Here is a 26,049-nt window from a genome sequence, read left to right as displayed (position 1 = left end):
TCTTTTTTCCTTTCTGTTCACTAGTCTCCTTGCTAAAAACATTTTTCCTTCCCTTCCTCTATATTCATTTGTTTTGTTTCTTAAATTTCACATGAGTGAACTTGAGGAAATAAAGTGAGGGTTGCTGGAGGGGAGGGGGTGGAGGGATGGGGTAAAAGGGGGATGGAAGGAGGGCACATAATGTAATGAGCACTGGGTGTCGTGGGGGTTTGTTTTTTTGTCTTTAGATTTTATTTATTTGACAGAGAGAGAGAGAGAGAGCAGGGGGAGCAGCAGAAGGAGAAGGAGAAGTAGGCTCCCAGACAGCAGGGAGCCCGATGCGGGGCTCGATCCCAGGACCCTGAGATCATGACCTGAGGTAAAGGCGGGCGCTTCACTGACTGAGCCCCTCAGGAGCCCCAGCACTGAGTGTTATAAGCAACTGATGAATCACTAATTTTAAAAAAACAAAAACATTTTTCTACCCTCTAACATAACCCTTCATTCTGTATTTAAAATTATTTATTTGCACTAGTTCCCTTTAGAAAAGTTATGAGACTATACTCTCTGCAACCTCTCTCCATTTTATTGTTCAAATAAAACAAATTCTGTTTTCAGGTTACTCAAAAATAAAGTGATTTTGAAATAGGGCATTTCCTATATAAGTACATGAATACTAATCCAAACTCATAACTAACACGCTATTATCTAGTTTGTATTATGCATTCTACCTCATCACAATTAAAGACTAAAACTTGTCTTCCAAGAAGTCCACCCAAGGCCTTGACTGATTCAGTTTTTCCAGTCCCAGCTGGCCCGTAAGGGTTTCCTCCAAGACCCATCTTCATGGCTTGAGTGAGGGTGAGGTAGCACTTGTCCGTCAGCGGCGTATAAACCAGCTTGGGAGCATTGCCCTACGCAAGGGAAACAAAAAGCTTGAATATTCATGTTTTATTCAACCTTACAAACATGAAGTTGTGGGACTAGTTAAAAAGCTAAAAAGGCAACAAAAAAGTTAAAGCTGCTAACATAGAAAAATATCCAAAATATTTTTTTACTAGAAGAAACTTTTTAAAGCACAAACTAAAATTAAACTTAGTTAATCCCAAGCATGTAGTTTATTCCATCCTCAATTAATATATTGGAAGATTTTCCAAATAGTCTCTCAAGTTCTTGATAGTGGTAAAAAGACGTACTGCTAAGGCAAAGAAATCCAGAACTCTATTATACAATAATAATCAATTTTAAATTTCATGTAAATTAATTCCCTAAATCTTATGATCTTCATAAATCAGGACCACTTTGGAGACTCAAATGTAATTATTTTGAAAACTTCCTTATGAAATTAATAATATCAACTCATCAAATAATTCTCAAAATGTCTAAGTTTTAGGGAAAAGAGATTCCAATTCCAGCTGCACTTTATGGAGTTTTCCCTTAACTTAGTAGACAGATTTGGGTCTCAAAACACATTCCCTTTCTGAAAGAGTCAGCTGGCGACTCTCCTGATGTACCCTTACTAACGTAATTGTCTGACACAGCCTGATGACTAACTCGTTATCATGGGACAAGGCAGAGAGGATACAGCTGGATTTTCTGAAAACAGGTTCCATGAGCTACGTTACTGGTGTGTGTGTGTGTGTAGGCGTGGGCCAGACTCCTTCCGTCAACGTTGCTGGAATCCACTATCCCTGGATTAAAGAGACAGCTCCATTTTTATATAAATGCTACTCTAAGAAAAGGCACATTCACAGAATTCAGTACGACACCGCCATTATCTTTACTTTTCTGCAAATATTTCTCTGATATAACATCTTCTTAGTTAAGAAACAGAAAGGACGGTCGCACACAAAAAAATTCTTAAAGGTTACGACCAAAATAAAAATAATTCTGTCACCTAAGAGCAAATTTCCTTTAAAATAGTTTCAACTGGAAAAATAAAATACTTTGCCACCAGTCATACCTGATACTCGTAAGTATACTGAAGTTCAGAATCCACCATTTGCACATAACACGTGTGATCACTTTTCATATAAAATCTGACTTGTTTTTTCCAGGCCCAGTCTTCAGTTGTATGAACTTGAACTTGGTTTAACTGCTTTACCACATCAATATTATGAATAATATCAAGAATCAATGCTTTAAGTTTAAGCTCCAGAATGCCAGATTCTGTATGCAAATTAAAATATTTTGAGAAAATGTCAGCCTGTGACTTACGTATTTATTACATACATACACAGATATTTTAAATGAATTTAAATGGTAATTTTGTGATACATTTGAATGATACAGTCATATGAATCACAGAAGTCAAACAAATGTCAAATCCACCAGTAAAAAATAAGAATTTTGCATATGGAAATGAAGGCACCAAACTTCAGGGAGAGAGGGTCAGGTTCCTTACACGAGGGAGCAAGCACACTGCAGCCTATGTCTCCCTCTGAGCCCAAGTATAAAACATGCACAACGTGCCCTCGATGGCTATTCCGGAGTCTGAAAAACACAAAGTGTCAGGCAAATTGGGGAAGATCTGAACGAGAAGTGCCACCAAGCCAATAGTCCCTTTTTGTCTCTCTGGTGTCCCCAGGCCTGGACCCACTGCAGCCAGAAGCCTGAGAGGTGCAGTCGGGGCGAGCTCCGGGGGGAAGGCCAGCGGTCGGGGCAAGCTCGGGGACGGGGGAAGGCTGGCGGTCAGGGAGCTTGGGGGTGGGGGAGGCCAGCAGTCCGGGCAAACTCCAGCGGGGAAGGCTGGCGGTCGGAGAGCAGAACGGGAGCCCAAGAAAACCAAAAAACGCTGGGTGGAGCATGGAGACAGAGGGGATTGGGAAAATGACTCTAGAAACTGGATTATGATTCCTGGGCTCACCCTCAGCTGGGCGGATCTCTTCCTTGCCATCAAACCAAAGCCTCTGAGAGCCGGCCATCAGATGGCACACGCGTGAGGGCATGTGAGTAGTGTTGCAAAGACTATTTTGTTTGAATTACTGAAGTGTAGATGATGTACAGGTGGTAACCGTTTCAGGAGCACAGCACGGTGCCTGACGACACTACACACGAGTCAACGACTTCTAAAAAAGAGCTGGCATCAGAACCACAGCCCAGAGAAGGCTGGCTGGAACGTGGGGCCTGAGCCCAACACGATCAACCGCTAACAGAAACCATCAACATTATCCAAAGGATGTAAACAAGACCCAGACACTCATAACACAATATTCACAATGTCCGGGATACAATCCCACATCATTCCACATGCAAAGAACCAAAACAATACTTCCTTAAGGAAAGACAGTGAAGGTGAAATAAAGACACTCTCAGACGCAGGCAACTGTAGGAAGGAAATCAGAGCCAGCAACTCCAACTAAAAGAAGCGCCAAAGGAAGTTACTCCACAGGCAGGAAAGTGAGAGCGTCAAGATGAAGGAAGGGCAACAGAAACGGTAAGCATCCAGGTAAACACAGCAGGCCGCTCTTCTCGAGTCTTTAAAACGTTTGATGCTAAAGGCAAACACTGTCACGCAGTCTGAGTTTTCAGGGCACGCAGGGGTGATACACGAGACCGCAGCTACGTAGAAGAGGATAAAGAAACCTGTATGGGGGGAGGTTCCTACATTTATTTCAAGTAATAAATTACTGATTCTAAGTACAATATAAAAGCATGTATATTCTAATTCTTAAACTAAACCTCTGAAATAGGTGATGGGTTGAAAGATACAGTCAAAAACACAAGACATAAATTAAGATAGAGTAACAAGAAAAAGTTCAGATAACCCCAAAGCAGGCAGAAGACGGACCAGTTTTCATACCAGTGTTCCCTGGATCCTCCGAACTTGTATCAACGGCAGTATAGTGCTCTAGCTTAGTCACCAGCTGTGTTTCAATCTGATGAAGACTATGGTCTTTGATAGCATTTTCTACATCTTCAGTGAATTTAATCTGCTCTGCCAAACATAGTATCTAATGAATAAAGAGAAAAGTTATTTTTAAAAGGTAAATTTACTTAGAAAACTTCATCAACTTAAGAGGAGATACCTTTTCCCAGACCCCCAGGTGTGTACTGGGTCTCTAACAGAAGGTATCACCGGTCCCTGCAGCACTGTCCCAGGAAAGCTCACCAAGAACTCACCTCAAGCTACTCTCCCATGGGCCTAGTGCCTGGTCCTAGAACCCACCAGGCTCCCCATAACCTAAGAGGCTCTGTATTTTCTTCTCCTGACTCTCCTCTTTATGAATGGCTTCTTTTCAGAAAAAGGATGCAAAGGTATCAGTGCATTCCAAAATAATCTCAGGCTACTAAAGAAGTCTAAACTTTCGAAATTCCAGTTTTATCTTAAATTAAGTTCTGTCTTCATCTTTCAATCTAATACCCATAAACAGAAACCAGCTATAGATCAAGAGATATCCTTATATTTACATAAAACATGAAATATTAACACTGCTTGAAAGACTTACTGTAACAGAACCAACCTAGCACGGCTACTGATAAAGCCGTTATATATTAACTACACATTATACATTAACTATACATTATACATTTAACTATACGTTATACGTTAACTATACGTTATACATTATACTAGCCTTTGAAAACTTCTATTAAAATAGTTTAGTAGAGTTCTTAGATGAATGCAGAAAACCAATCATATAAAACGACTAAACCTACTGACCAATTACTATGGGACAGTATCTTCTGATAGATACTTTACAGCATCTAGATGAGTATCATCAGATGCCTCTACTTACCAGATTAACTCATTGAGTTACCTACATATACATTTTATAACTTCACACAGCAGGCTAAGCTGCCGTCTTGTTCGAACTTAAGACAACGTGTTAACATACTATCAAAAACATTATATAAATAGCATTATATAAATAGCATTAAATACCATTCTTTAGAGGAGGAGTAACTCTTTCCGGGGCAAAGCTGTCTCCCCTAATTTGCAGGACAAACTCACCAGCCTCTTTCATCAAGTGTATGAGGAAGCATTTAAGCAGATCCAAATCCACTTTTTGAGAATGACCTTTGCTCTTTAATCTTCATACAAAAATGTTCACTTGCTACCTCCAAACTAATATTCCTATCTGTGGATTCCCTTTCAGGCAATACTACCAAATTTCTGCATTATTAAGTGCATATTGATAATCTCAATTTTTAACAGTCTGCTATACAACTTCTGTGAGAGGCTAAGAGAAATGGTAGTCGAAATACAGTCCTGGCTACTTCTCAGGCCACACTACCATTATGGTATCTGGGCAGTCGCTAATATTATTAATAACCTAAAATCCAGCACTCATTAACAGTGCTTTGCAAACGTTTTACACTTTAAGCTTCAAAACAAGCTGGCTCCGTACGTATCATCACGCCCTCTGAACTGAGTGCCCACAAGAGTCAGTCCGAGAACACAGACAAAAGCAGGATTTGAACCAGGGCCTGTCGGATCCCTTCCACTTGGCGTGCTGTCTCCTTCCCAGATCACAACGCTCCTTCTCTACATTATTTCAGGCCCTTACAAAAAGCCTCTAGAAAGCTGAACTAGCAGTATGACTCATACCAGATACTCATGCAGGTATGCTACTCAAGACCCATACATAAAGGCTCTTGAGAGAAATTTTTCTTCGCACTAACTGCTAAGACACCAGAATTCTTTGTTTTGGTTGACAACGAACTATTCCTACTTTCAGTAGTTCATGTTTTTAGGGAGACAGTGAACTACTGACACTTTCTGTGGTCCCCGTTCTCAACCAGGTGCTTGCGAGCCCTGAGGTGGGCTGCAGGCTCGGACCAGCAGCTTCCCTCCCGCGCCTACAGCCCCCGCACATCTCCTGACATGGCTGTCACTCCCCCAATCAATCGCTACACAATCCTTCCTTCGGAAATGTTTTAATACTCTGTCTTTTATTCCAAGTTCACTTGAATCCTACCTGGAAGTTGAAAGGAGTAGAGAACATTTCCAGAAGCAACAGAGCAGCTTACCTCGGACTCTGCAATGGCATTACTGTTCGCTGATGATTACCCTTAGTTTTCTCTAAGAGCTTAACAAGAACTGTTAAAACATACTTCAGTTTGTCTCGACCTACCAGAAGACGCAAATGACAGGAATGAGACAGTGGCTAAGAATCTAAAATATTCAAGTTTCCCATCTAACTTCTCAAGCTTTGAAAGAACCAACATAAAACTTGTTCCAGTAGCTACTAAATGGTTTAGTCTGGAAAGCACATAACCTTGAGCAGTGGGGTAGATTTTCCTGTGAGACATCACAGAGTATCTCCAATGCCTGCTCTTTACAGGTGCCGAGAACCAAAGCCCCTGATGTCCCGCACCTGCGGTATGAGTCTCAGCCTCAGTGAAACGAATCCTGAACAAGGCAGGATGTTTAGCACAAGTCTCAGCACTACACTGCACCACAGCGGGTAAGATCGGGACCACGTCCTATAAGATCCAGATCCGCGGCCGCGCTTCAGGTCCACGACCCACCATGCAGACTAGCTCTCGGCTCCCCTGCCGACACCCCAGTTTGGCGCCATGGCCCCATTTCAGACACGCAAGAACGCCCCGCTAACCTCCCGCCAGCGCCAACCTCTTGGATGACTGACGGGAGACGGAGGCCCAGTGCACAGACCCCGGGCCTCTGCCTCAGTGATGCACTAACCACCTGGAACCAGGAAGCCGCTGCATCGCTGAGCCCCTGGCCGACCTGAGCGCCTCTGACCTCTGCCTGAAAGCCTCTCAATCACCACCATGCAGGTCTTCTGTCACAGTCTACAGCGGAAGGAACAAAGACTCGGAAGTTAAGCAATCTGTCAGAAGTAACTGCTACAGAAGAGAGAGAACAAGATGATGCCAGTTGTCGGGCCCCCGGCCTCCGTGTCAGGGATCTTCCCATGAAGCCAGGCCTGCCTAACCCAGGCCTGCCTACCTGCCAGACACGAGCCCCTTACCTGTGAAGGGAACGAGGATGGGTCAACTGAACCTTGACAACTTCGTCCAGCAGTAACACATTCTATCAACAACTGCTTCAAAGTCTGCTTCATTTCCAAGGCTAAATCATTTAACCAGGTCTGAAAATAAAATTAAGAATAATATATACAAGGAGCTCCTGAGTGGCTCAGTCAGTTAAGCATCCAACTCTTGGTTTTGGCTCAGGTCATGATCTCACGGTGGTGGGATTCTCTCCCTCTGCCCTTCCCGCCTGCTCATGTGCTCTCTCTCTCTCTCAAAATAAATGAGTAAACCTTTCAAAAAAATAATAATACACAAAAGTCATAAAACAAATATACACTCTATTGACTGACCCTATTCATTTATTTCAAGAGGCAGGATTATAATTTCTTATTGACTCTCACACTCCCAAAATGTGTTATATGACATATAATAATTTATTAATAAAGAAATTAAATAATTTGAGGAAAACAATGCTCTTACCTCTTGGGATAATGGTTAAGTGTGAAAACTCATAAACGTACAGTCAGCTCTCACTGTCATCATCTCTACAAAGGACCATAACACGAGCAAACTAAGCCCTTCATTTCAACGTCACAAGAAATCAAACTAGAGAGCCAGGCCAATAAGGCAGAGTCGCGGTGACTGGCTCATCTCGGGGCTCATGCTATCCTGTGAGCTCACATTCAGGAAGCTGCAGTGGAAGAAGGGACTGCTTTATTAGGGTGAGCTCTATTATGTGGGGAGCTAAGCTACTTCTTTAAACAAAACTAATTTTGTTTTGGGGTCAAAATAATACATTTTTCATTTTAAGATAGATAAAATAATAAAGTTAACTGGAGTTAACAGAACAGTAACTGAGAACAATCGCAATGAATATTTATTAATCATGACTCTAGAAGACTGTACATTTGCAATAAAATATAAGTCCAAAACCTACAATGCAAATAGGCTTTCATCATCATTAAACTCTAAGTTCTGGACTTCTCCCACTCTGGAGCCCTCTCCGGTATGCGGCAGCCTGAACTTCACTGCAGCTCAGCCGGCGCAGGGGCTCCGGCATGAGAACGACTCTGTGCGAGGCCGCACACAACCGCTCTGCTGATCACGGCCTCAGCCTGCGGACTTCCTGTGCCCTCTGCTGGCAAAGCTGCTGCGGACCTACTGCTCAGACGCACGCTCCTCCTCTCTCTTCGTCCGCTCCCAACAAAATCCCAAGACGGGCAAACAACAACACAGCAACAAAACCTTTCACCAAACATAAACATGGGAGCTTCTAACAAACCTGTGCTTCCAATCACCTGACTGATGTCATCAACATTCAATCAAATGTTGAGGTCCACTCAGGAAAAGAAATTCTGCTCAACGGTAGAGACAGATGTGTGTGTGATCAGGCACGGGCCCCAGCCGCTAGCTGGAAGATAATTCTGGTCCGTGAAAATTACAGTTCGATGTGCTGTGACCTCCTGCTGTCTGGTTTCAGCTGCATCCCTGTCGGACGTCTTTGACCATTCACTTCCAAGGATCCAGGGCCCATTAATCAATAGTCGTCCTGTGCGTGCATTCATTTTAAACTTACTTGTTCACCTAATCATCTCACATAAAATCATCTTGTACAGCCATCACCTCATACAACACATTTTGGGTGTGTGAGAGTCAGTAACAAATCATAATTCCACCTTCTGAAGTAAATCATCTTTTTCAAGTACCTAGTGAGTATTTAGGCTCCTAACACTATCTAGTGTACTTAAAGCCAGTCATCTCATTTAAGTTTCAACAGACAGTCTGCAACAGACAGTAAGATGGGTAGTAAAATGGGTATTTTACAGATAAGAAAGCTGTGATTCCAAGTCACATAGCTAATAAGTTGAGGAGTTAAGATTAATATCCAGTCTTTCCGTCTCCAAAGCAAAGATTCTTTTCATAATTACATAATGCCTTCCAAAGACTAAAAATCTATATTTTCTTCAATATCAAATCATTCTCAACCTAACAAATAATTCTTTTAAGATACGAGATGAGTTTCCTAAAAGGCCTAAGTACAAATAGACTAAATTATTTTTGATACAAAGTTCATGGTTTCTTTTTATTTTCATACTTGAAGAATTACTTGCCTCTACATTATTTGATAGAAGAACTTTATTTTTAAAAGGTACAACTTCTCCCTCTAAAGATTTCATCGCAGTTATATGTTTAGATTCTTCATCGAAGCACACACTGTTAATACCTATAATATAAAAGAACAACTGAAATGTAAAAGGATTAAAAACACAATTATTAAACAAGATACATCATTACCACAGTGTATAATGTGTACCTCATAATATGTATTATAATGTATTGGAATTATGTTAATTCTCCTATGTAATAGAACAGTTTTTCCTAATCAAAAATTGAAAACAACCGGGGCACCTGGGTGGCTCAGTCGTTAAGCGTCTGCCTTCAGCTCAGGTCATGGTCCCAGGGTTCTGGGATCGAGCCCCGCATCGGGCTCCCTGCTCAGCAGGAAGCCTGCTTCTCCCTCTCTCGCTCCCCCTGCTTGTGGCCCTCTCTCACTGTGTCTCTCTCTGTCAAGTAAATAAATAAAATCTTTAAAAAAAAAAAAAAAAAGTTGAAAACAACCAAAATGGCCACCAATAGGTGAATGAATAAACTGTTATATTCAAACAACAGAACACTACTCAGCAATAAAAAGGAATAAAATGTAGTTGCAGGTATCTCAAAAACATGATGATGAGCAAAAAAAGGCCAGACACAAATGAGCGCGTAGGAACATGTACTGATGATTCCACTAACATGATGTAAGACAAAAGAGAAGAAGGAATGGGGAGGGCAAACGGGACCTCCCTTCCCCCAGATTTGTATTTTATTTTATGGTAGACAAAAATACTTCAATATACTGATATACATATACACCCAATTTTAATCTTCACAAAAACCCCGTAAGTTGTTATTTCCAATTAGAGGAGGAAAGTAAACTTCAGAGAGGTAAACCGGGAGCTCGCTAATCCAGGGTAGAGGCCGAGTTTGAAAGCAAGGCTACTGATTCCAAGAGCTCCGGCCACTGCCTCCCACAGCCCAGACCAGAGCTGCGGATGGAGCGCCCGAGGGCCTCGCGCCCGGGGCCAGGGAACACGGGTGTGGGGCACCGGGCGCTAGGACAGGAGGGCCCCAGAGCCATACGGCCTTGGTCACCTCCCTCACCGTGCACTGCCGCACCAGAGCCGTCCCCGACCCTAACGGGCACGCTGCGCTCCAACACAACCGCACGGCAGGAAGCCCGGCACCCAGCCAGTCGGCCTGGGGCCTGTCGGTGGCTGACCCCTGACCGTAAGCGAAGATGGTGACAGTGTTTTACTTCATTTGAAAAATATGGCTGTTCTCCAACAAACGGAACATTCTGAAACAACAGTCACCATTATTTTTATAGCAGACGGAGTGCATGGTCCCTGACCCGCCGACAGCAACTCAGCAGGAGGGACGCGCACGGCTCTGTCACCACACTGTTCACCAGGGGACCTCGCCTCAGCCCACAGCCGGCCCCCGACGGCCCTGCCCCGCCCCAGACCTCCCCACTGGCAACGCCTTCGGAGGGCGTCCACTCGGCAAGGAAGGGGCGCGCTCTCCTTCTCTGCACCCAGTGCCTGACGCCTTCCCATCGTGCTGCTGGCAACGACTGGCACGCTCTGCAGACCGCAGCTGAGATGTCCCCTTCGAGACGCCCCAGGAGGACGCGAACTGCTCCTCAGCCGCGGCTGTGCCAACCGCAGGAGGCGCCGTGGGTCTGTCCACGCAGCAGGCTGTCTTTCCACTAAACTATAAACTCTTCTTGAGTGTGGGACACGCATTCTATTCGACAGTCTACCTCGGAGCCTAATACTACGCCTGGCAGATCCTGAAACACAGTAACTACGTGCTGGAGACCTGTTGACTCTTACCAGCAAACAGCTTTTTGAGGTGAGACTGGATCACCGAGGGGCTGGTCGACTGGCCCAGCACCTCCAGCAGGTCATCGTCACCGAGGAAATAAAACCTGGGGAATGCCGAGCGCTTCTCCTGACACAAACACAAACAAGAACAAGAGCCTTAGCTTTGCAAATGAGTCACATGATAAAGGATTTTAAAATTTATTATAGAAGTACTTCTAAAAAACATGCCTCCAGAAACTCATTTAATGATTTCTGACATCTTTGAAGCTGATCAAGTATCGTCAGCAGAGAATTTCTGATTCCCGCGTGGGTAGTTAACGTTGTGACTCTATTGTCTTTCTTGATGTCAGCCATTATTGACCTACAGAAGAAAAAATAGTTATTTTTACCTTTATTTTAGCAGTTTCCGGCTGAAAGAGAAATACTGAGACATTTATTTTTTGCCTGCTTAGAACAAACTAGAAGTAACACTATTTTAACAGCAAAACATCACTATGCTTCTAAGAAATAACACTAAAAATTAAGAATAGCCCATTACTGTTTTTAAATACTTTATTTCTTCTTCTTTAAGTGAGCTTTACACCCAGTGTGGGGCTTGAGCTCATGACCCCGAGATCTGGAGTCCTATGTTACACTGACCGAGCGAGCCATGTGCTCCCCCATTACCATTTTCAACCTACCTTACTGCAAATTCCCCAATTTCATTCATTCACTAAACACCTATTAAGCCCTATCTCGCAGAGATAATGGCCCAGTGACAGAGAAAGATATTAAATATTTTCTAAAAATATTTAAATAAAATTATGACAAACGCTAAGAAGGAAAAGTACAAAGTATTCTTAACGCAGCTAATAGGACAACCCCTAACCTACGGCTTGAGAAAGTCACTGAGGTGGAGATCTGCACGGTGAGTAAAAGAAAACGCCGGTGAGCAGGAGGGGAGCAAAAGCGTCTCCAAAGCAAACAGAGCAGTGCAAGGGAGGCTGCAGAAGTGGACACGGAGCAGACTAGGCTTTATCCTTGGAGCAAAGGGAAAGAAAAGCAGCAATGAAACTTCCCTTGTCACAGACTACTCTGGCCGCTGGGCAAGTGGCTTAATGGAGAAGACGAGCACAAGCCGAAGGTCAGGAGAAAGGAGAGACAGAAAAGATATGCTCCAATAGATCAAGTAGGTTAGAATCAACAAACGTGCTAGCAAACGTGCATTTGGAGGTGTTTGGGGAGGTCAAATATCCATTATGTTTCCGCTCTGAGCAATTAGTTAGACGGTACCAGTTACTGAGAAAGGAATGGGAAAGATTTGGGCTAAAGGGATGAACTCGTGAATCTAGTTTTGAAGTGCTGAGGATGTTCAGTATATTGGAGCTCAGAGGAGAAAGATGGGCTCGATAAATACCCTGAGAGGCCGCAGCAGGTGGAAAAGAATGAGGGGGTGGCCATGAGCGCCCACAGAGCGCACACAGAGAGAGAGAAGAACTGGAGGCTGAAACCGGGGGAGTGCCCACACCTACATGCTGAGAGAGGCCTGAGCACCAGGAACTCGAGCGGACCCAGATGACCAGAAAACCAGAGGACAGTATCCCAGAAGCCAAGGGAAGAAACTCTCCAACAAGAGATGCTCACCTCTGTAAATACTAGTCAGAGATGAAGTAAAACGAGGCATGAAAAATGCCCAGCAAATTACAACAGGAAAGGAATGGGTAACCCTAGGAAATAGCAGGTATAGATCAGTATGATCATCATTACCCTTGTGCTCCCGTACTATTATTGCTAATATCCGGTAGAGTGGTAGGGACAGCAATCAGATCAACGTGGTTCAAGAAGTAAATGGCTGAATGAGAGCAAACAGCTCCTCAGAGGGATCCAGCAGAGAAAGAGGTTGAAGACACAGACAGTACTCGTAACATGAAGGTACTCAGCTTGTGTGAAGCCCCTCATGATATGAATGAAGAAACTGCCACGCATGTTGATGGCTTACGCTGCCGTACTTACCGAAAATCCTCATCAACTCTGTTGAAGCGTGTCTGTTCTTTCGGCAATGCTCCACGGCCAAAAATGGGTTCCAGATATACCCACTTCCTCTGAATATGGTTTAAACTCTGTAGGTATTCATCTAATTCTGCAAGTTTTCTTTCCCAAATTGACACTTTATCTTCAAATCCTTTATAATAAGGAGAATCCTTTAAGGACTGAAGAAGGCACCTGTTATCTCCAACTTGATTTACTATGTCTTTCCAGTCTTTAATTAGCTTGATAGTTCGACTTTGGCTGTCTTCGTAATCAATCAAGGTAAATACTGCTCCAACTCCCCAAAGATCAAGTTCACGTAAAGCTTCTCTGATTGTAACTTCACCCTGTGCCCGACTATTTAAATCCTAATTAACACAAAATATCCATATTTATTATTTCAACATTAATTACCATAGACATAAATCATAAAACATTTCAAAAAAAGATATATTTTTATTTGGTTTTTCACAATAAAGCAAATAATAATAATAATAAGTGAATATATTTTACATGCAATCCAAGAGAACTGCTAATGTATCAAAGAGATACCAGATACTAAGTATACAGGTTCACACGGTCAAAGTATATATAAAGTTCTACCACATACTTTTTACTTCTAAAAAGGAAAAAGAATTCAAGAATCCATCACAAACCACAAAAACAGGCTGGCTTTGGGGCGCCTGTGTGGCTCAGTAGGCTACGTGACCAACTCCTGATATCGGCTCAGGTCATGATCTCAGGGTTGTGGGATCGAGCCCCAAATTAGGGTCTGTGCTGGGCATGGAGTCTGTTTAAGATTCTCTGTCTCCCTCTCCCTCTGCTCCCTCCCCCTCTCTGAAAAAAAAAAAATAGTCTGGCATGTTTAAAACTTTCCAGACCTCAGGAATTTTATTGTAATTTAATTTTAAGTTCTGATACGCCTAAAGTGATTAATAACCATCTTCTACAGAAGTCATGCTTTATAACCTCACAATTATCTAAATAGGCTCCAAGATTATGAACACACACAAAGGTACATATCTTAAGTACGAAATACGACAATCTGACATCAAGAGTACTTTTCTTTTTGGGGCGCCTGGGTGGCTCAGTCAGTTAAGCATCTGACTCTTGGTTTCAGCTCAGGTCGAGACATCAGGGTCGTGACATCGAGCCCCATGTGGTCGGGCTCCTCGCTCAGCGGGGTGTCTGCTTGAGATTCTCTCCCTCTGCCTCTGCCCCTCCCCCCGTGTGTGCACATGCTCGCTCTCTCTCACATAAATAAATAAATAAATAAAATCTTTAAAAGAGAGCAAATTCTTTCATTTTTACACTGAATGGGCAAAACACAACACAGAAAGTAAAATGTTAAAACTGAGAGCTGTGCAAGTTTTACTTTTACCTGAGACCTTTTCTAAACCTGATTAGCAAATTGGTTCTTGGTTTAGCTCTCTGGATTTTGGCTTCTCTTCGCTTTTATTTACAATATATCCCATGATTTTAAATATATTTTTATGTAAAATGATTTGTATTTGTTTTTTTTTATTAAAGCTGACTCCCTTCTTAAACCCAGACATTTCTTCATTTCATATTTTTTCTCTCTCTCAAGGAAGGGGTTTATGATGCTTCTATACCCCCACACATATTCAGAGGCATTACGAAAGAAAAAATAATGGAATAGGGGAATACGGTCACTATACTAAGAGAAAAAAAATTTAACTTGCTGTTTTATTTAAATAAAATACAAAGCAAAACCATATGTTAACAAAGGTCATATCTATGAGATATTTATAAAAGTGAATCCTACTTTAAGGTCTGAAGCTTTGGCAACAATCGTATCAGCTACTCTGAGGAGATCACCAAACAGTAACTTCTCCAGGCAAGTCCCCCGAGGAAGACCAAGTAGACGAAAAAGGTCAAGCCAGTGATCTGGAGATAGATGCTCTCCTCTCACATATTTCAAAATAGGTATCACAGTCTGTTAAAAAAACATATGTACACACATGAACATACATTATCAAAATGCAAATTGTTATCTCCTTTTATGATTAGCTATAAAAATTTTAATTACTGTTATCTTATTTAATAATCTAGAAATCAAATTCTCAAACAGAATTGCACAAATTATTAATTTATTATTACTTAATAATAATTTAATAATTATTATTAGTTAATTTTATTAAACATTGCTGTGGATACATGCAAATATCCCTTCGTAGCTTGATGTATTTTAAAACATGACCTAAAATATTTCTATTTTTATTATTTAGGATACGACCTATATCCTAAATATGCTAAATGACCCATAACCTAAATTGCAGTAGGAGGTATAAACACTCCAATTTATGGAAAGCATAAATTTGTTAGTTAAAACTTTTCAAAAGCGTAGGAGAAATACCAGTAATTTCTAGGGTTTATTCTATCCTTCCTGTTTTCTTCATGTGATGGCATCACTAAAACCAGAAACTGACTCCCAGCCCCCTCGCGGCATAACGACCCCAAGGTGACTCTGGCGCAGCACGAGCACCAGGTCTTACTTTGTATCTGTCGACTTCTGACTGCAACTTCACGGTCATGGCCGAATGTTCTTCCACTTTCCGTAACCTGCCGTGCCAAGTCATCAAGAACTCCTCCAACAGATACGTCTTAGTCCTGGAAAACACCAGGACACCTTAAAATGCACATCCCCCAAGACACCACCAAGTTATAAGAATCTAAACAGTGCTTATGAGCCACACCGAAACGTAATCCAGTCTTCGCTGGCCATTTCCTGAAGCCCCTGCTGAAACTCTTCATAAAGTGCCCAAATCTGTGCACAGCTCTCAATGTCCTTGGAGATGCTATACGCCAAGGACAAGTTGGGCTCTTCTAGTCCAAAATGATGGCAATCATCACTATAGAAGCAAAGAGTGAAATATCATTAGATTTTTAAAAAACTGTTCCATCTCACTGTTACTGAACTGCATTCCGTGCGTGTGCGTGCATGTGTGCACACCTGCCTGTCTGACGGGGGCCAGACAGTGGGGGACCGCAGGAGAATTTCACTGTAACTACTTAAGTATAACCTCTTTTAAATTCGTAAATGTGCGTTTTTCTAAAGGAGTCAAAGCGGAGCTGGTAACACATATATTTATGTACATCATATACATCATAAAAATAGAAATATTCAGAATTATTTATATTCATGGATTAACTGAGAAGAGATGAATATTAATATCCAAGAGTTAGATTCTGGAATATAAGATAGCCTTTTAGATAAAAGGTATAATGCCATTTAGTCAGTGTGGTACTAAACCCTCCATTCCCCCATGAAGACAATTATCTTATGGATGCATTTGCGTAAACAGAGACCAAACCTAAAACAACATTTAAACTTAATACCTTGTGGGCGCCTGGGTGGCTCAGTCGGTGAAGCGTCTGCCTTCAGCTCAGGTCATGATCCCAGAGTCCTGGGATCAAGCCCTGAGTCGGGATCCCTGCTCGGGAGTGAGTCTGCTTCTCCCTCTATCCACCCCCCCAACCCCCACCACTCCTGTATGCTCTCTCTCTCTCAAATAAATAAAATCTTTAAAATAAAATAAACTCAATATCTCGTATTATTGTAACACAAAACAATTTTTTTCTTGGAATTGTCTTGTTATTTTGCTAGGTTCATTTTTTTTCCTCAGAACCTCTGAAAGCAATCTGCCATTAATTTTATATATCCCATTTTTAAATACAACGAAAGCACAGAAAGCAAGTATTCCGACTCCCTAATTTAATTTTTAAGTCAATTTAGTTTTCTGTTCTACTTCTAGGCCTAAACGGAAATTTGCTTTTTTTTCCCTCTCCTGACAGAGCCCAGCCACGACTCCTAAGAAAGCAACAGCATGAGCCCTTCTTAGTTCTGTCTTTAAAGCTACAGAATTTTATAAAGAAAAACATTAAGATAAACAGATGTAAGAATGTTACTGGCTTAACATATACAAATATAAATCAAAATGACTACTGTCAATTTTAAAGAAAAAACATACACCAGCTTTTTCCTTATGACTTCAAGATCATCAAACTCAATTTTTTTCTCTTTTATTGATTTGGCACTTGTATCAAGAGCATTTTGCTGGCCAGTTTCAATAATATCATCACCAGGCTTTAGTTGGTCCCAACGAGCTTTAAATTTTTCCAATTCTTGATAATAGATCTGAAGACGTGACTTCACATTTCCTTTCATTACTTCAATCTATAAGAGTCAAGAGTTTATATAATTCAGTTCAGAGAAAAATCTCACTTTCCTTTCATATTTTATTTCTAACATTTTCTATTTAGAGGTGAATCAACACCAATTTTTCAAAAGATTGTTTTCAATTATTGATTTCAAGTACAATAAAATTTTGATTTCAAAATTAGACCATAAATTAGACCACAAATATTCAGCAATAAGAGATATACTGCAAGCATCATCATTAAAAAATCATTCATGTTATTAGCAGCTTCCACCACAACTCTCAACAAGTTGATGTGATAAAGATTTGGCCAGTCACGAGAGTTGTCCCACACGAGCATACAGCTGCTTAATTAAGGGGGCGTGTCCCGGTCACCCACGCCAAAGAGTAATAAGTTCGGTCAACGGGACGTGAGTATAAGAGATGTGTATGACTACCAGATTGTCCCTTAGAAGACACCATACGTAGTAGGCAAACAAATTCGCTCATAAGAAAAACTGAAAATAACATGACATACATTCTTTGTATGGCAGGAAGCGAATCAACTATGTGAAGGGGTTTACTACACGAAGTACTGAGGAGGCCAATTTCATCAGCAATATAAAATTCTTATCTACCTGAACTGTAATAGAATAAAGATAAGCAAGAGATCTTAAGTGAGAAAAAATCAAGTTTCCATTTTAAGAAAATGACTAAAAGGTTCTTACCTGATCTTTTATCATAAGTTGGTGACTTTCCATCATCAACTCAAATTTATCCCACTTAGCTTTCAGATTGCTAATTGTTTCCAAACCTCCACCTGCCACAGTTCGTAAAAGTCTGTTTTTATCTTCAGCTTCTTGGAATAAGGGCAAAATCTAAAGGTTGAAGAAACAACACGTAAAAAAACAAACTATTTTATCAAATTTCTTAAGGTTCATTTATTCTTATTTGTTCCATGACTAGCTTTTTTAAAATCAAGATTTCTGCTTTGAAATGGTTTGTTAAATTCCTGGATATGAAGCTCCTAATACTAACTTATTATTATATGCAAACCCAGCTAAGGCCGTCTAACATGAGCGTTAAAAAGGATCATAAAGTTGCTCTACAGACTGAATGATACCGTGAATCAGTAAAGACAATGCTACAGTGATATTCAAGGCAAAGTTCTTACTATACCAGTTCTACTCATAAGAAAATGCTAAAAGGGCTTCTAAAGAACTAAGATTAGGGATTATCTAAAAGCAGAAATAAACTACATTATTCTACTCAACAGAGAGGAAAAGTCATGAAGAAGATCCTTAAGAAAAGGACAACTGAAAACATGGAACCGAGCCATTCTGCACTAGGACACTCAGAAGAGAAAGAAGAAAGTAAGGCTCTAATTTCCCACATGTGAACAGGACTTAGATGAGCCTGAAAAGACAGGACGACAGTCTCCTAGTCAGCCTGCCCCCACTCCTCCTCCATCCAATCCACACGGCAAGAGAGAGACATCAAAACACAATTCTGTAACATCCTGCGGCTTAGAGCCCAGCAAAGACTCCCCAGCATCGACAGGATCAGCCCTGAGGTCCTGACGTGGCTCATGTGCCAGAGATCTTGTCTAGCTCTTCCTGCCTCACGTGGTGCCCTAGCATGTGACATCCATGTCTTTTCTCCTCGTTTCTGTGTCTTCCCTCCCACTTCACTCTCAGTCTCCTCTGCACCTCCTCTTACGCTTCAACTCTAAATTTTGGGATGTTCTACCTGCTCCCACAGCCTCCATTGTCCGCTATCAACCACATGATCTAGTCCATCCCATGGCTTCGCATTTCATGCATATAAAGATGGCGTTCAAGTTTTCATCTCTAGTCTTTATTCTACGTTCCATATTCCTCATTCAACTTCCATCTCATATCTCAATCCCCACCACCTCCAAAATCCCAACATCTTCCTCTTCCAGTCATTCCCATTCGCAGTAAATGATACCAGTAGCTTCCCAGCTGCTCAAGCCAAACTTCTAGGAGACACACTCATTCCTCCTTCTCTAACCCCCCCTCTGTGTTACACCATGAAGGTATATTATTTCACTTACCTCTGAACTATCTTTATAATTTCAAGTCTATCACACAGGAGGGACACATGAAAGTTTGTTTCCTGACTTGAATTATTTCTCTTCCTTCTTCTAAACAGTTAAAATCATCCATAATATCATCACTCTATATGTGACTGTGTATGTGCGTTGTGTGTGTGTGTGTGTGTGGGTGGGTGTGTGTGTGTGCGTGTGTGTGTGTGTGTAGTCCTAAATTCAGCTCTAACCTCATACTCCAGCATCCTAAAGTTACAACCCTGGAAGTGACAGCATGAATTATTTAAGGAAAGTCTGATTCTAACATGGCACATCATAAAACAGACTGTGAGTACTCCTGAAGACAGTAATAAATAGGACTGTCACTGTCTCACCGCACCAACATACCACCAAGAGTCCAATCATGAGCTGACCAACTGGACCAGATAATACGGACTCTCTTACAATACTGAAATCATATGATATTTCTAAATAGTCACATAATATTACCTAATTGAAACATCTCAACAATGAATCATGGAACACTACATCAAAAACTAATGATGTAATATATGGTGATTAACATGACATAATAAAATAAAATTATAAAAAAAAAACATCTCCAGTACAGTACAAATAAACTGATAACTTTACTTTGCAATCCTCACCTCTGGTTTCCGTTCTTGTAGCTTACTATACTGTAAATTTGCATCGCCGATCTCCTCCACAGACTGGGGCATAACTGTTAAAACTTCCATAGCCTCAGTAACAAACGTATCAATTTCATGTAGGTGAGCTGAGTAAGTGACATTGAAACAGAATGTTATTATCACCAAAAATATTCCATTGCATCATTTTAAAATCAAAGAGTGTTAGAAGTCATCACTACATAGCATATATTAAATCTTAAATTTTTATTTGCTCATACAATGAAATTTTAAAATACAGAATAAGCAAAGAAATTTCTCGTCATGGATGTTTAGCTGCTTCACATTATACCTCAAAATTTTGAGGAAGTTAAAATGTACTCATTATTAGTAAATTTTGCTCAAAATTGGTAACTTTTCCAGTCTTTTAGATAATTTGTTAACACGTCTCAGTTTAATGGAAAAAGAAACAATGTGGGATTTTGGAAAACAGTAGTAATTTGAAAGGACTACATTCTAGCAGAATTACCTACCTTTCTCAGTAACATATACAACAAACTGATACTTGCTCATATGGCAAATAGTAAAAATGCCTTCCATTTTTAGACCTCTTAAGAGTTGGATATGGACTTTCCTACTTTATTAAAATTATCATTTTAAGAACACTTCATTTCATAATACTTTCTAGGTTGGTTGATTTTAATCATCACTGGGATTTACATTTCTAATTATCAAAGTATATGCCTTTATGTATAAAATTAAGTTAAAATAAAAATTAAAGAGTGTCTTTACCCTGGATGGACTTCTTCAAAGAAAGAACAAGCGTATCAAATAACTTCTGGATGAGATCATCAATCACATTCTTCACAGGGTTACAATTAATATTTAAACAATCTACCTTGACCACACTGAAAAATGCCAATGGACATACTTTGACATGAAAAAGACTTATTAGAGGAAAAGAGTCTTGTTATAACGATTTTATCACACATTTCAAAATGTAAATCAGAAAGTATTATTGTGATCTTTAAGCACATTTAGATTTCATTTAGTAAAAATGCTTTCCCACATACTATTACGAAGTTTTCATTAAACAATCATTTTGTTATAATAATAGTTTTTTAGAGTCTCACATGAATATATTTAAATAGTTACAAGCCCTTTATTTGTCACAGTGTGTAATGTACTTATTTGAATATAACATGAATTCACTATTCTGCAAATACAAACAATAATGATAAGGGAAAGAAAACAAAGACAGAAGGGGAATATAGATTATTAAGGCACTAAGAGAATAAAACAGTAAGATACCATTTAATACCGATCAAATTAACAAAAATGTAATGAATTGTTAATTCATATCTTCAATTGTGTGGGGAAACAGAACTCTCAGAACTGCTGGTCAGAGTATAAAACCATGCACTTTTGTGAGGAGCAATTTACCCATATATCAAGTAATTTTAAAATAGGCATATTCTTTGTCTTATTAACTTCACCTTTAGAATTTATCCTAAGGAAATTTCCAGAGCATATTCCAAGATTTATACACAAGTATCTTCTTCAAAGCATCAATTATAATAGTGAAAAATGAGAAACAAGTTAAATACAAAAATGGCTAGATTATTATATATCCATACAATTAAAAATCAAGTTTTTTGAGGACTAGGTAATAACAAGACAAAATACTGAAAATTAGTGTTAAATAACAAGATACAGTCAAACCCAAATTTTTTATGTACTAATATATCTAAAACATCAAATATTCAGAGCAATTTCTATATTTTAAAAAATTTATAAAGCAAATGTACTGTTTTAATGACTGGGAAAAAAAGAAGGCTAACTGTCTGCACGGTATCCTTCATGCAAACTGTAATGTTCTACGTAAAGAGAAGGTGAACCAGACTTGTTCATCTGAGGAAATTTCATATTTATCTTAAACTATGCAAAGTTAAGAGAAGGATGGAAATTATGTCACAAAGATTACTTAGAAAGCTACTCATCCTTTTTGAAGCACAGAGCCAGGTGACACTTCAGACAGCAAATTACATGAGCTAAATACTCACTTCTATTATAAAAACATAATTTTCCCTTAAAGCTTTATTTATTCTCTATCACCCACTAACTGCAAAGGTTTAAACTCCAGGTCTTCACCAGCAAAACAGAAGAGCCAATTTGCTTAATACATGAAATTGTATATAATTATTGAAACTGTGACACATAAAATGTCAAGATTTCTAATACCTGATAAGAAGAGATGATTTTAATAAACCTGAGAAATTAATTATATCATAGTTTGCTAATGAATTAACATCAAGTGGTCTGAGTGCAGCAGAGTTGTACTCACGGACTACGGAATCCCATGGACAGACTGAATTCACCTTTCACTTGAAAATATTGGTAACATGAAAATGAGGGTCCCTTCAGCCATAGACAGGATGGCATGGCCCTAGACAGCCTAACCCAAAACCATATCCTTCCTATTGCATCCGAAATACAACATGAGAATATCACTTTTCTAATCTCATAGCATATTTCTAAGAAGTCCCCATGAAATACTATCTGTGTGTGTGTAAATGTGTATTTGAGCTTACATGAACTCATGTTAATTTATTAGCAAAAAATAGCAAACTGGAAAAAAGGAATGCAGGACAGGCATTCTTTTTGTTTTATTTAGCTTTGGCGGGCAGACTAGGAAAGCTGTCTACACTGAAGGACAGACAAATTGTACTGACAACAGCAGAGGTCTGTGAGCAGGCAAACAAAATGAGCAAGCCTGGATTCAGAGAGTACCCAACAGAGAAGAGAAACCTCAAACACAAACATTACAAACCAATATTAATAGCATATCATTATCTAAATCATCTCCGCTCAAACTCACAAGTCATTTGTCCCTTCTCTATTCCTCATCCCTCATCTTCCCCAAAGATAAGACCTCATAATACCTCAAGGTATTTGACAATATTTCATACTATTTCCTCCTCCCCATTTTGAGTACCAACAACTTACTTCAATTAATTATTGCAGTCTTCTGGGTGATGACAGACTAACCTCTCGTCCTCCATGATCTATTTCTTCCACCATACAACTCGTAAGTTCCAGATTAACATCCCTAATGTACAGATACTGACACAGTTCTGTCTAGAAATCTTCAATAGCTAACCACTCTAATATGAAGAAAATCCAAATTCCCTATCTTAGCATGGAAAACTCTCCCAAATCTGTTCCTTAATTACCCCTTTCCAGGAACATCCCCTCTAGTTCCTAATAAAACATTTATTCATCAAATTCTCAATAAACCAAATTCTTATTTTCAGCATATAAATCCCTCTCCTAGAAATCTCTGCTTGAACCTTCAATTCTCATTTCTAGCTGTCAAAATTCTAGTTCAAGGGGCGCCTGGGTGGCTCAGTTGGTTAAGCAGCTGCCTTCGGCTCAGGTCATGATCCCGGGGTCCTGGGATCGAGCCCCGCATTGGGCTACTTGCTCTGCGGGAAGCCTGCTTCTCCCTCTCCCACTCCCCCTGCTTGTGTTCCCTTTTTTTTTTTTTAAAGATTTTATTTATTTATTTGACAGAGAGAAAGATAGCGAGAGCAGGAACACAAGCAGGGGGAGTGGGAGAGGGAGAAGCAGGCTTCCCGCTGAGCAGGGAGTCCGATACAGGGCTCGATCCCAGGACCCTGGGATCATGACCTGAGCCAAAGGCAGACGCTTAACGACTGAGCCACCCAGTCGCCTTGCGTTCCCTCTCTTGCTGTGTCTCTCTCTGTCAGATAAATAAATAAAATCTTAAAAAAAAAAGAAATTCTAGTTCAAGGATTTCTATCTTAAGGAAACTTTCCCTAATTTTGCCCCCAACTGGATGGGATGTCATCATCCTGTACATCTCCACAGTCTTCAGTTCAATCTCTAAAATGGATTGAACAGGGGCGCCTGGGTGGCTCAGTCGTTAAGCGTCTGCCATCGGCTCAGGTCATGGTCCCAGGGTCCTGGGATCGAGCCCCACGTCAGGCTCCCTGCTCGGCGGGAAGCCTGCTTCTCCCTCTCCCACTCCCCCTGCTTGTGTTCCCTCTCTCGCTATGTCTCTGTCAAATAAATAAAATCTTTTAAAAAAATGAAAAAATAAAATGGATTGAACAGATTATTCCACCTGGTATTAATAATAACATTAATAGTAACTAACATTAACTGAGAACTTCATCTGTACAAAATATTTTATATGCAAATTACTCACTGAATTCTCAAAACCTTTTAGGATAAATACTACAGTTGTAACTATGTTAAAGCTGAGGACACTGAGGTTCACAGGCTCTCAATGGCTGTCCAGCTCCTGGAGCTGGTACGAGCCATCTCACTCCAGAGCCCACTCCCTTAACCCCCATGTGGACGTACTCAGTCATGTCTCCGTGCACTACCAGAGAGTAAGCAACCTGAGGTTCTCGGTCTAGCGTATAAAGCAACTTTATATTCCCACAGGACAAGGTTTGCATATTACAAATGCTCACCAAATATTTAATAAAAGAATGAGCAAATGAATTAGTAAAAGTGGTATTATCCTTTATAGGTACTATACGCACAATTAAACAGGCCTCTCATAGAGCTTACTGCAGAGAGTGGTTCCAGGAATGTGAATTTCAGACAGTGATGGGGGAGCTACCTTCTTGAGCACCTGGGTAGGACGTGCCCCGCAGACGGCCTCCTGCACAGTTAAGGGCAACACCCAGATGCAGCACCGTGCTGGGGGACTGCCAGGGCGTTCCGAAAGGAAGCAGAGCAACACCAAACCAGAGTCAGATGTGGGAGCTACATGCCAAGTCTGCGTACAAGCCTCTCCCCCAGTCTACTCTATCCAGCTAGGTCCCAGCCAGCAGAACCTCTAGAGAAAACTTTCTTTAGTCTCAGCAACATCCTACTCTGATGATACTCAAGTGTCATAGCTGAGCTTTAAAGGAGGTAAGAAGGTGACCAGACTTCGACACCACCAAGGGAGGAGTACCCTTCCCATCTCGTAGCGGAAACTGTTACGGTACATAAATACAACTCTAACTTCCAATACCTTGGAAGTCGCTCTACTTCTTTCCCTTTTATTTTCAGTGCTTTAAAATTTCTCTCCCAATCATGGACAGTAGAAAGATGCTTTTCCACTAGAGCTTCCATATCAACTTGCCCAATTACAATCCATTCCTATTTAAAGAATGAAAAATATTATTAGTAAAGAAACTGTACTAATATATTAACATTTAAAAGCTTAAGGTCCAACTATTAACACTGATAAAAAGGGACAAATGTAAGGTATTCATGTAAATTTCAACTTAAGTATGCAAATAAAGCCATTACTGCAGAGCCTAAAGAATGAACAGAGGAAAAAAACTATTTAATATAAAAAAGTACTGGGATCATAAAGCTTTTCTTAAGAGATCGCAAAAAACCTTTTTTTAAGATTCTCTTCTCAAATTTGATGTATACACAGACTCACTTTGGCAAAGCCAACACTCCAAATCTGAAAGTATCCAGATCCAGTCAATTCTAGAAACCTAAACTATAGAAGAAGCATCACAAAGGCAGTTAAGAAACTGGTTGAATTCTCAGTCATCCGTCTCGGGAGCAACACAAACGGTGAATGAGCAAGGAATGCAGCTGGGGAGTATCTCTGGAGGGCTGGTAGGATTCACTCAAACAAAAGTCAAAAGTTACATCATCTTAATGACATTGCTTCACTCGAAGCATTGCTCTCGATCCAAAGCATGAAGAAAAGGATATATTTTCCTAAGAGGAATTAAAATTGACATGACAGAATCCTGTCCCATTCCATGTTGATGCAACACCTAGTTTCTCAATTTTCAAATAGTCAAAGACAAAAAAAATCTTAGTATAACTTTTTTCTCATCTGTGGTATAAATGTAGGTTGTATAAGAATCCTCAACTCTGACTCTCTGCCTTGCCATATTTTTATATTATGACACACAAGATAAAGTGTAGATTGTACATTTAATACTGATTCAATCAACCAGATAAAATGTTATAATAACAGAAAATTACATGTTCCATACCTTATGTTGTTGTAAAACAGCTGATAATCTCCTAAATAGATCTTCAGCTTTGCTGAAAATAGTCAAAAATCCACTTGCATTTCTATCAATCATAACAGAAAAAATAGACTCATCGCCGGCCTCACCCACTCCCTTAAACTGATTGGGAATACCGATGAACCTCTTCATTTCTCTGTAATATTTAGCCCGGATTTCTTCAAACGGAGGCCTGAACTGTAACCGTCCCTGTCTAAAAACAAGTAAATAACTTTGAAGTAGAGGTATCAGAACACCGCAGACCGCGAATGAACC

At 40.3% G+C, this 26,049-nt stretch overlaps 1 protein-coding gene across 14 annotated transcripts in view; it reads right to left on the bottom strand.

Annotated features, from left to right (window-relative positions):
- Window positions 1-26,049, bottom strand: part of DYNC2H1 (dynein cytoplasmic 2 heavy chain 1) — a 300,244-nt gene that overhangs the window by 248,309 nt on the left and 25,886 nt on the right. For all 14 annotated transcript variants that reach the window (XR_004302235.1, XM_032427898.1, XM_032427903.1 and 11 more), the window contains 17 exons: window positions 25,759-25,987; window positions 24,765-24,892; window positions 20,504-20,619; window positions 19,733-19,860; window positions 17,743-17,892; window positions 16,847-17,052; window positions 15,572-15,727; window positions 15,371-15,485; window positions 14,641-14,811; window positions 12,840-13,222; window positions 11,076-11,208; window positions 10,857-10,974; window positions 9,033-9,145; window positions 6,918-7,037; window positions 3,782-3,932; window positions 1,943-2,148; window positions 711-893 (listed from right to left, as the gene is read on the bottom strand). Coding sequence is in view for 13 of the 14 variants with exons in the window: in XM_032427898.1 (XP_032283789.1) it covers window positions 711-893; window positions 1,943-2,148; window positions 3,782-3,932; window positions 6,918-7,037; window positions 9,033-9,145; window positions 10,857-10,974; window positions 11,076-11,208; window positions 12,840-13,222; window positions 14,641-14,811; window positions 15,371-15,485; window positions 15,572-15,727; window positions 16,847-17,052; window positions 17,743-17,892; window positions 19,733-19,860; window positions 20,504-20,619; window positions 24,765-24,892; window positions 25,759-25,987 (2,806 nt within the window). In the remaining variant the exon portion in view is untranslated. The remainder of the gene's footprint in view (window positions 1-710; window positions 894-1,942; window positions 2,149-3,781; window positions 3,933-6,917; window positions 7,038-9,032; window positions 9,146-10,856; window positions 10,975-11,075; window positions 11,209-12,839; window positions 13,223-14,640; window positions 14,812-15,370; window positions 15,486-15,571; window positions 15,728-16,846; window positions 17,053-17,742; window positions 17,893-19,732; window positions 19,861-20,503; window positions 20,620-24,764; window positions 24,893-25,758; window positions 25,988-26,049) is intronic.

This window comes from Phoca vitulina, unplaced genomic scaffold (assembly GCF_004348235.1).
Source record: "Phoca vitulina isolate PV1807 unplaced genomic scaffold, GSC_HSeal_1.0 scaffold38, whole genome shotgun sequence".
NCBI classification, from domain to species: domain Eukaryota; kingdom Metazoa; phylum Chordata; class Mammalia; order Carnivora; family Phocidae; genus Phoca; species Phoca vitulina.
This window is presented reverse-complemented; position numbering and strand designations above follow the sequence as displayed.